The 10799-nt window shown below is 34.1% G+C and overlaps 1 protein-coding gene across 2 annotated transcripts; it reads left to right on the top strand.

Annotated features, from left to right (window-relative positions):
- The first annotated feature begins 2242 nt into the window (after nt 1-2242).
- LOC11444167 (protein PUTATIVE RECOMBINATION INITIATION DEFECT 1) lies at nt 2243-9659 on the top strand. Of its 2 annotated transcripts, XM_024778468.2 has the most exons (9): nt 2243-2700; nt 2939-3051; nt 3375-3550; nt 3935-4243; nt 4481-5444; nt 5540-6233; nt 6985-7265; nt 8320-8986; nt 9188-9659. In XM_024778468.2, exons 1-9 carry the CDS (start codon nt 2269-2271, stop codon nt 9425-9427), a joined length of 3876 nt encoding a protein of 1291 aa, XP_024634236.2. In that variant the 5' UTR covers nt 2243-2268; the 3' UTR covers nt 9428-9659. The 2 variants fall into 2 exon arrangements, with proteins under 2 accessions (XP_024634236.2, XP_039687530.1); XM_039831596.1 differs by lacking the exons at nt 2243-2700; nt 2939-3051; nt 3375-3550 and adding an exon at nt 3557-3860.
- The last annotated feature ends 1140 nt before the right edge of the window (nt 9660-10799 follow it).

The following is a 10799-nucleotide window of genomic DNA, read 5'->3' as shown; positions in this document are numbered from 1 at the left end:
AATTTTTTTTTTTGTTCATGCAAATATGTCTTGTTTTGGTTTTGATCCCTGACCTCACTTTTGTGATGATTTGTACACGTGACACATGATGACTGAACCCATTTATTAGAAAAATAGTCCCTGCAAAATCTTTTGATTTTTAAAAAGATCCCTGCAAAATATTTTACTTTTGAAAATAGTCCCTGGAGAGACTATTTTCAAAAACAAAATATTTTGCAGGGACCAAAAACAACAAATTTTTTTTTTACAAGGACTAAAATCAAAACGAGACATATTTGCAGGGACCAAAATCATATTTTAGCCTTAATTTTTTAAAAACTCTCATGTCATGTTTATTCTGATGCAAGAAAATGAGGTTGCTCATGTGTTGGCAAGAGTAGCCCCATTTTCATCTAGCTGCCCCACTTACATTGATGAAAATTCTCTTGTATCATTGATTTGATATATAATGAAATGTTATAAATTTTTTTCCCCTAAAAAGCACAATTCATATCAAAGTTCGTATGAAAGATCACAATTCACACAAAGGATAATTATTCATATAAAAATATTAAAAGATAACAATTCAAATTACTAAATTAAGACAATATATTCTAAAACAAAATAAAATAAGATTGTAGGAGATTCACTATAACTAATGCAATTTTTTATATGAACTTAACCAAATCAAATTTATTGTTGATGATAAAAAATTTAGGCGAGTTAGACACTTAGACTCTGAGTGCTCAATATGATCATGGTAGATCTCAAGGCTCAACGATCATTAACATAAGTACTTATATTACCTATCAAATAGGTCCTCACATCGTTAACCAAATCAATTTTGAATGAAATGTAGTTGTTGTTGTGTTATACTTTAAAAATTCAAAAGTAATTACTTTTTATCTCAAAGAATATTTTTTAAGCAAAAAAATTAAAAAAAAAATAGAAAGACAGAGTACCGGGAGGCATAGACATGACCTAATAAACCGTACAAAAGTATAAAAATCAACCCTAAAGAGTGTTACAACATAAACAACCTACACGAAAATGGTATGGAGCTAACCCATACAAAAAAATGGAAAAAGATAGGTAGACATCCTTTTTTGATACACCTCTTATGTACACCCCATGTGTCAGGGGTAGTTTAGTCATTTCACATTACATTATTACCATTTTCATATCTTCTTTCAATGTTTTTGCCACATGTCACAAATGTGTGTGGGTGTAAAAGGGTGTATGCCACCTAAGGTGGTTCATGTATAAGAGCTCAAAAAAATGAACTCAAATGTGCAACAAACATAACAAGCATCAACCAGAAACAAAGTGGAGTGTGAATGTTTGCAAGCATCAACCAGAAACAAGCTTGAGTGTGAAACCTATTTCTTGAAAACTGACGAGTAGGTTACTAGACAAAACTCAAACTTCATTAAGCGACCATCAACATATTGAGATGCAACACATGCAAAACACGAGGCAAACACTCTTTCAAGCAAAACAACAAAGACCAGAGTCTAAAACAGAATCAAAACCTTCACCCGAGACAAGCTAACATAGTGATAAATTTTAGGTGTAAACGACATCTTAATGCACTTATTGAAAATATGAATAAGTATTTCAAATGGGTTGTATTGTTAACAATTCCGGATGAGTTGGACTATTCTCTTATGTAAGCTCGTCAAGAGGTCTTTATTTCAACAAATAAGTATATATATTCTAAGCATCCCATTAGGCTAGAAAACACTCTCTGACATAAACATATCCACTCATTAGTAAGAGTTAGAAGACTCTCAACCCTAACTTCTCACAAGGAGCCCTTAAATGAGCTTTTGATCATACAAGGTATGCAATTTACTGCATCAATATTATTTTTAATATTGCATCTATGCCTTTTGCTATTTCTATTAAATATTCCAACAATTCACAGTTTTAATTAGGGAACGAGAATCATCATTTGTATATAGGAGTGTTAATATCTAACCGATCCAGATAATAAACTCATACAAAAATTGAAAACCGCACCAAACTAAATGTTGTTGGATCTTATTTTAAAAAAATCGTTTGGGTCAGATTAGATTTCAAATTTCTTTTTTGAAATTGAATCAAACTGCATATATAAATCTGAATACTTCTATTACTATTGTTAGTTATTAGTTTAAAAAAGAAAAGTGGGGTGTGAGTATGCAAGAGCCAGGTGTAAGTAACAATAACAACACGCCAACCCCAACTTAGAAAATCAATTTGGCGCCATTCTCCACTGTGGTGTGACTTTTGATTTTGAACACGTACATGGATTCAGAGAGCATAGATATTGAAGACGAAGGCGATTCACGGTGGTGCTGTTCTCAAGGCCACCGTTCATCTCTAAACCTTCAAACAAACCAAGGCGGCACGATCTGTCTCGTGTGTTTCTCCAACCTCATCTCTAACCCTTCCTCTCCAACTATCCATGTATCTTACGCTCTCTCACAGCTCTCTCGTTCTCTCTCCATTCCTCAATTCCTTCACTCTATCGTCACTTTTCACCCTCACTTCCTTGTTTCACCTCTCGTCGCTGCTCTTTCCTCTTTCGACGATGAACCTATCGCAGAACAACTCGTTCATCTCATCCTCAACCTCTCTGCTTCATCCGATCCTTCCGTTTGCCGTGAGTTCGTCGCTAGGGTTTCAGATCGCGTTTCTTCTGGTGCTTTAGGTTGGAGTTCGCGTCAGTTACACTCGGTAATTTCATTTTCAGTTTCCGATCTTAAATTCTACGAGTTGATTGCTTAATTGCAATTGCTAAATGCTAGATTATATCTGAAATCAGTGATTAATTGATTTTGTGCATGCATTGATTAGCAGTTACTTGTTAAGCTTTGCACATAGTCGAATTCCTCTATAAAATAAAATGTTACTATAAGTTTATAAAGTGAATGAAAAGTTTGATGAACTGTTTCTGTTGTTTATGTCTGTAAAGCTTCACTGCCTAGGGGTTCTTCTGAATTGTGAGAAGGAGGATGATCTCCATGTACACATCAAAGATGTTTATAGCCTCATTTCCGTTCTGGTTACCGGTCTTCAATTGCCTAGGTGAGAAAATCATTAATTTAGTCCCTAAACTATCACCCTGTCTCCAATTTTCTCCCTAAACTATGTAAGTATAATAATAAATTTAGTCCCTAAACTATATGAAATCCGTCAATTTAGCCTCTGCTATTAAGATTTTTGAAACTAAATTGACGGATTTCATATAGTTTATTATATTTATATAGTTTAGGGACTAAATTGTTAAGAGACTGATAGTTCAGAGACTAAAGTGATGGTTCATTCATATTGAATGTTGTCATCTTGTTGTGATTTTTTCACTTTTAGGTTTGTTTTACACTTTGTAAGTCTTTTACTTTGCGCTGCAGTGAGGAAATTCGTGGAGAAGTCCTTTTTGTGCTTTACAAACTATTTGCTCTTCATAGTACATCAGATGAGGGTGATGGAAGTGATATGTTGATTCCCTTTTGTCCAAAGCTTTTGTACCTGTTGGGAGATGTTCTCTTGAAGACTCAAAATGATGATGTTCGCTTGAATTGTATTGGTTCGTTATCGATTTTTATTTCAATATCTTGTTCGTTAAAAAGAATGCTTGTAATTTTTTGTTTTGTTTTTGGGTGTCTATTTGTTTTTCCCTTTTGGACAGGTAGTGACAATAGAATAGGATGTTCTTTTCTTTTCTTTTCTTTTTTTTCCCTTTGATGGTCAAGTTATATCATTCGTGTTGGTAGAAAGGTCAATTTCCTGCTAGTATGCACCGCTAAGCACTAAAGTTTCTCGCTTATTGACGAGTTATCAACATTAAACATTCCAGGGTGATTAAGAAGTCAATGTAGCCACAGTTTACAGAATAGGTTTGTAGCAGGAAAGTTTGCTATACAATTTCCATTCTTGTCTTATTGACTAACAGTCTTATATTGCTCATCAGCACTTTTGACAATGCTGGCTCAAAGACAGTTGCTCAGGGAAGAACCTGCATATGATACTGGGAACATGTCTTTATCTGGTGAAGTTAATTTTAAAGAAACTGAAGATGTACCAGAGGGAGCATCTCTGGTTAATCTGTTCGCCGAAGCAATCAAAGGCCCGTTGCTTTCATCAGTCAGCCAAGTCCAAATCGGAGCTCTAGATTTGCTCTTTCATTATTTATCTTCAGTTGGGACTTCAGGCAATCAGATTCAAGTCTTAGTGGAAGAAAATATTGCAGATTATTTATTTGAAATATTGAGATTATCAGGTGAGAATTTTATGCAGAAATTGGTAAACGCATGCGCTCTTTGCCTTGCTGAGAAGATGTTTCTGTAGCCATGCGGGAATTTTTGTATACTTTATAGCCTCATGATCTTAATAAAGTTTACACTATTCTGGTTTAGCTTGGCTTCTCTTTTTCCATTAAAAGCTTGTGAATGCATAACTTAACTTTGACCTTACTGTTATAACTAGGCAGCATACTAATTATTTTGTTAATGAACAGAGAACAAGGATCCGGCAGTCAAGATGTGCCTTCAGGTACTTGATCTATTATCGAATTCAGAGGAAGCTTTTAGACCGAGGCTGGTTGTTGGGTTTTCAACTCTGGTTCCTGTACTGCGTTATGTGACTGAAGTTCCTTTTCATCCAGTTCAATACGAGACACTGAAGCTCATTTATGAATGCATTTCTGAGTGCCCTGGAGCTGTATCAACTTCTCAGATGGAGGAACTTGTGCTTGTTTTGATAAAAATGCTTACAAAGCATTCTGATGGGGAGATGGGAATGATTCCTGAGACGTTTATAATGGCTTGCTCAGTATTTGTGGCTCTTATGAGATCTCCATCTTGTAATGGAGCTTTAGATCTGTCAAAATCAATTGAGGAAGCAGTCAAACAAGCCATCTTAGCTTGTCTCTATGTCTCTGAGAGGAATATCAACCAGATTTTGCAATGCTTCTATCTACTTAAAGAGGCATATGCCTACAGTCATGATGAAAACTCCACTCACATAAGCAAACTAGAACTTAGAAGCGGGATTCTAGATATATGCAGAACACATTTACTGCCCTGGCTTGCAACAGGCATCAATGAAATGGAAGAAGAAATTATCCTGGGTTTGCTGGAAATTTTTCATTCGATACTGCTTCTACATTGTAGTATTAATTCTAGGGAATTCGCAGAGACTTTGATGTCATTCTGCTGGTTCAGTTTTTCATATGGGTGTCTGGGATTGTTTGCAGGTGATAGAATGAAACATAGAATATATTTGTTACTTGGTTCACTCATAGATTCTCTAATAGGAAATGATACTGGACAACCTATTAGAGATGCTGCTTTACACCTGCCTTCTGACCCTGTCGATTTACTCTTTATGCTGGGGCAAAGAAGTACAGATAGTTTAGATTTTTCTTCTTGTCAATCTGCTGCATTGCTAATTATGTACACCAGTTCATTATATGATGAAAGGTGTGAACTGCCTAATCCATTTGACTCTTATTGCCCTCATTAACAATTCGCCAACATCTCTTTTTGACTAACAGTTGTCTGATTTTCATTGCCAGACTTGCAGATGATAATATGGCTTTAGCTTCTCTTGAACAGTATGTTCTTCTTAATAGCAGTGACTCTCATAATTGGACAACTGATAGTTTGACAGTGACTCGACTGGTGAACCTCTACAGTTTGTTGAGGGGTCTTGGCAATATGAACTATCAAATTCACTATAGTCGAGAAGCTGAGGAGATTATATTCCAGCTCATAAACAATGGTGAATGGGATTTACTTTCTGCAAGAATTCACACAGTATCATTAAAGTGGTTGTTTCAACAAGAGAATATAATCAACTCACTGTGTCATCAGATTTTGAAATTCTGCAGAAACAATAACTTAGAAGGGGATGACATGATTATTGGAAACAGTAACCAAACTGTAAATGTACAGACACTTGCAGAGTTAGTATCCTCTGAAGATAACTATGGAGCTAGACTTTTCATATGCTTATTGGCACAGCTCGCTGAGGAAGAAGGCCAGGAACATGATATAATTTCTGTTCTGAATCTAATGGCAACTATGATTCATATATGCCCAGCTGCTTCTGACCAACTATCTTTGCATGGAATAGGGACAACAATCAGGACTTGTTGCTTCTCCACAGCAACTTTCATGTCCATCTTGGTTTTGGTTTTTAACACTTTAAGTTCAGTGCATCCTAAAACACTATCAACTGATCAGAGCTGGGTTGCAGTAACCATGGAGGTGAGTAACTGAACTTCAATTATGCATGTTGCATCCCATTTTCAGAAACTAAAATGTTAATTTATTATAAAATGTTATTAAGATTATATAAATTTAATCACTACTACTGTGATTTGATACTTCCAGTAGTAGTGATTAAGTTTGGAGATATTTCTCTTTATTATGATTATATAAAAAATTTATTTGGCCAGAGTATAGAGTACTTTTGGTCCTTCCATTTACTCTTGCTTTAGACTGGGTCCCTGGATTTTCTATTTGCACCAATTTACCTGGGTATTTATCAGAAGAAATGTGGTTTGTAACCCGTCCATCGCTCTTTGACTAGGACATTATTAAGTTTTGTTGATATGGATGTCATTTTCCCAATTTCAAAATTTAAAATCCTGAAGGATGTTATTTAACATCCATATTTTAGGCAAGGCAAAGCCATAGTCTATATGGCAAAACATACTGATATGTAGAACGCAATGTTCATTGTGAACTGTATGACATATAAATAGATATAAGGGGTCACAAACAAATGGAGATGGATTACACTAATGATTAGTGGAACTAAATTGACAAAATCTAAAATACAGGAAAAAATTGTGGACTATAAAATAGGTAGAGATGAAGTGGAATGCAAATATTGTGTTCTGATGCTGCAATATATCCACAATAATTCCATAGCAAGCATAGGGAATCTCACTAGAAAATTTGGAGATTCGGTCAATAATTTTTGTAGTTCTAACAGCACGTACCACTTCTGCAGATGATGGAGTACTCTATTCCATCAAAAGAGGCAGATATCTTAAGTCAAGAAAGTCTCTTCGTCATTGGCATTCTTTCCTTGATTTTACATCTTTCCACCAATAAAGTACTTAAAGAGACTTCAAAGACCATTCTCTTTAATACTTGTATAATCTCTGTTGTCAATACTATAGTGTGTGCAGCTTCTTCAAAAGGACCGGCTTTGGTTGACCATGACGAGGGAACAAGCACCGGAGAAACTTTAATATTTGTTCTTTTGCTTCATATCTTTGCTGTTAAAAGGTAATCTGGCTTGCATCAGTATTAGTAAAATAAAAGAGCACTTTTTTATTTGAACAATTTCTGCAGGGCCAATTTTTGCTCGAGGGGGAGTAGTAGTTAATAAAAAATTAGATAAATTAAAATACTGATTTAAAAATATAATAAAATTGGTTTTAAATTATTGAACTAGACATAGATCCTCAAATCCTGTGGGTGCCTAAAATTTGTTGAAAACATTTAATAGTTAGAGATATAAAATTGGACCCTCTCATTATAATTTGATATATCCAAGTTGCAAATTTTGAAAACTGTCTTTAAATTGTATCAGAAAATATATTGTTGCACATCCAAGAGTGTAACCCAGAATGCATACTTATATCATTAATGATAAATTGTTTACTTATACTTTTATAAGAGAATAATAATTTTTTTAATGATAAATAGTTAGTTAACTTAGTGTCTAACAAAACAAATGGGCACGGGAAGGAGCATTCTTCCAAGCTAGAGATTCTTTACTAAGTCCTTACCCTAACCATTGTCAAGAGTAATGTAAAATTAGTTCTTAACCAGATAACGTCAGTAATAAATTTGATGAATAAATATGAATTAGAACCACATGAAAAAGAAGAGAAGCTAGTGGATTTTATTTTTCATAATCTTCAAATGCTGTTAATAATTTATTTTAGCAATGACATCAATTCATTAACTATCAATTATGATGAACATGAGTTAAACTTAAGTAAACCACAAAAATTCACAAACTAAGGCATAGACTATTAAGGTAAAAAGCAGAGTTACACTAATATTAAAGGAGTAGTTACTAATTGAGATGTTGTAGCTACAAGTCACACTTCCATTTTTATATATTATTATAAATTGAAAAGTTGTTGGACTTTTTTGTGACTACACAATGTTTACTCTAGAAGGTATTATTGAGTTTTTAATTAACATGTTAAATGCTTGTTACATTTTACTTTCCTCGCAGTTTTTTCTAAATGTAAAGAAATATATCAATGTTGTAACAGAAACATGGGTGATCTCTAACATGTTGTCAATGCTAAATTTTCTGTTCTAGCTTGCACGCTATCCTTCCAGGGTTTGTGGATTGGCAAAAATTCCTTGTTTCAATGAATTCATCAGAACCACTAGCCTTCATAGGCATCCGTTGTCATGATTTGTGCAGACTTCTGCATTTTGGTTCTCCCGTTGTCAAGATTATTGCTTCTTACAGCCTGTTAGAATTGTTCAACAGAATATCAGATCAAATAAACACTAAACAGGAAGAGTTGAAATGTACTGTTGGGTATTTAATGTCCATAAGGAGTATATTGGAAGGGATGGTATTTTATAATGATCTGAGAGTGGCTACCAATTGTGCACTCTGTCTGTCAATTCTTCTGCGATGGGAAAATCTAGCAAAGGAAACGGAACAGTTAGGAAAGAGCAGTTGGTGTAGATTGATTATGGAGGAGATGACAGTATCTTTGGCAGCTCCTGCTTTAGCATCACAATCATTCATGAACAATCAAACGCCTGCAGTCCTTGTAGCTAGTGCGTTGCTGAAACTGCATAAAATCCCCCAGTGGATGAGATCTGTGTTTAACAATTCATGCATATCTGGCATACTGGAGAACCTTGCTGCTAATAATTTGAGCCCGGAAATTTTGGTTTTATTTCGAGAACTACTGAAATCTGACTTCTTAAGTACTGAGCAAATTGCAACTATAAGTCAAATGCTGCAGGTAACTTGCTCCTTTCATCTTATTTTTTAATTTATATTTGTGAACCACGTAGAAAATTTCTTCCACATATATCTAATGACAAGGTCTATTGTCGCTGATAATGGGTGATTTAGCGAAAGAAAAACATGTGAAGCGTGTAGGTGTGTGACCACATTTAAATACTATCGATTACATAGTTGTGCCATTTATGATATTTAACAGGAATGCAGAAAACAAATGTACACTAACAATGCTCAAGACGGTCTCCCAAGTGAACCAATAAAGAAGGTCCTTGCCACATCATATGATCTTGGAGATGTTTGCTGGTTTCTCATTGACTTGATGTCACCAGACACATTAGATATGGATTCCTGGGGGATTCATATGGACGGTAAAAGGCTCTTGGAAGAAATAGAGTTGTTTTTCAGCACCTTGACTGTAGATGATAATAGCTGCAGATAACTTCAGTGTTGATGAAACTCTAATCCATTGGATGCTTGGATCCTTCCACTGATAAAACTGGTGGGCATATCTGGGTATCACGACAAACCAACAAAATACTTCTGAGTTCTTCTGACTATGAAGACAGAGTGTTTACTAAAACATGTAAATTTGGTTTCTGCTACTCAAAGGTAAATGTCTAAAACTCAAACTTTCAGTCATTTTTAGCATGAACGATATGCAACTTTGATTACTCCTTTTTTTTTTTTTTTTTTTTAAGTTAATTTAATTATTTTATTCTTATAAGTTGAAACTATGCACACATAGTACCTTAATTAGAGAACCTACTGCAATTGGGATTTAGCGATCAAATTTCTTCTGCATGAAATACTTAGGTTCTCATTTTCTATCCAATATTTTGAATAATTCATATTGAAATGAAAAAGTTCATGAAAGAATTCACACCACTCATGACTATAGATGAGCATCAGTAGTCTGACTCGTAACATTTTTTAAGAAGAGGTAGGTCTTCTCTATTTGAAGTGTGCGAGGACGCAACCAAACTATGAAGGTCATGGTCCATAACCCCTAAGCACGAGGCCAAGTGAGATGAAGTACTTAGGTACTAGGCCAAGTTGATTCTTTTATTGAGTGAGTATCCAAAGAAGCTTTGGTGATCGAAAAAGTATTTAAAAAAAAAATAGGGTAATTTTTGTTAAGTGAAGACATTCGGTAGATTCTTTGCTTGTTGGATGAGCATGTATGTGAAAGTTAGGGTGACATTTCAACAACCAAAAAGAAGAGAGGCAACTCTCTTCATTTTCATAAGAGAAAATTTCAATTAATTTCAAGTTAACTCAATCAATCCTTGCATGAGTATTTGTAAGAAACTTTTTTAAACTTTTTTTTAGAGGATTTGTAAGAAATAGGTCCAAGGCCCATGGGTGGGTTTAAATTATAATTTTTTTTAAAAATTATAATTTTAGTGTTTTCAACACTAAAATATTACACTATTTATTTATTTTTTACACAAAAATATTACAACTCTTGAAAACCAAATTACAACGATAATTACTACAACAAAAATATATAAAACTTTGACTTATTTTATCATGTAAGAATCGAGAAAAATTTCATGTAAGAATAGAGAAAAGATTTCTTTCTTTTTATCATGGGGACTAGTTATAGATTTTTTGTTCTATCATGTAAAAATAGAGAAAAAATTTCTTTCTTTTTTACGATTAACATTGAGTTATTTTATTTTGAGATAGTATATGATAAAAAAATTTAGCCGCCATTTATTTTATGCAAGTCGAATGAATGAAGCTTAATATTGTTTTGGTGATGTCTGATCTTTGAACCCCAAACTTTGTATATATTATGCATTGTTCTT

Source organism: Medicago truncatula, chromosome 3 (genome assembly GCF_003473485.1).
Source record: "Medicago truncatula cultivar Jemalong A17 chromosome 3, MtrunA17r5.0-ANR, whole genome shotgun sequence".
In the NCBI taxonomy this organism is placed as follows: domain Eukaryota; kingdom Viridiplantae; phylum Streptophyta; class Magnoliopsida; order Fabales; family Fabaceae; genus Medicago; species Medicago truncatula.
This window is presented reverse-complemented; position numbering and strand designations above follow the sequence as displayed.

Bases quoted from the DNA above. Each gene is read 5' to 3' on its own strand.
- LOC11444167 (XM_024778468.2), top strand. From the start codon at position 2,269: ATGGATTCAGAGAGCATAGATATTGAAGACGAAGGCGATTCACGGTGG. The intron at 7,266-8,319 runs GTAATCTGGCTT...TTTCTGTTCTAG, and splicing joins CATATCTTTGCTGTTAAAAG to CTTGCACGCTATCCTTCCAG. The intron at 8,987-9,187 runs GTAACTTGCTCC...GATATTTAACAG, and splicing joins CTATAAGTCAAATGCTGCAG to GAATGCAGAAAACAAATGTA.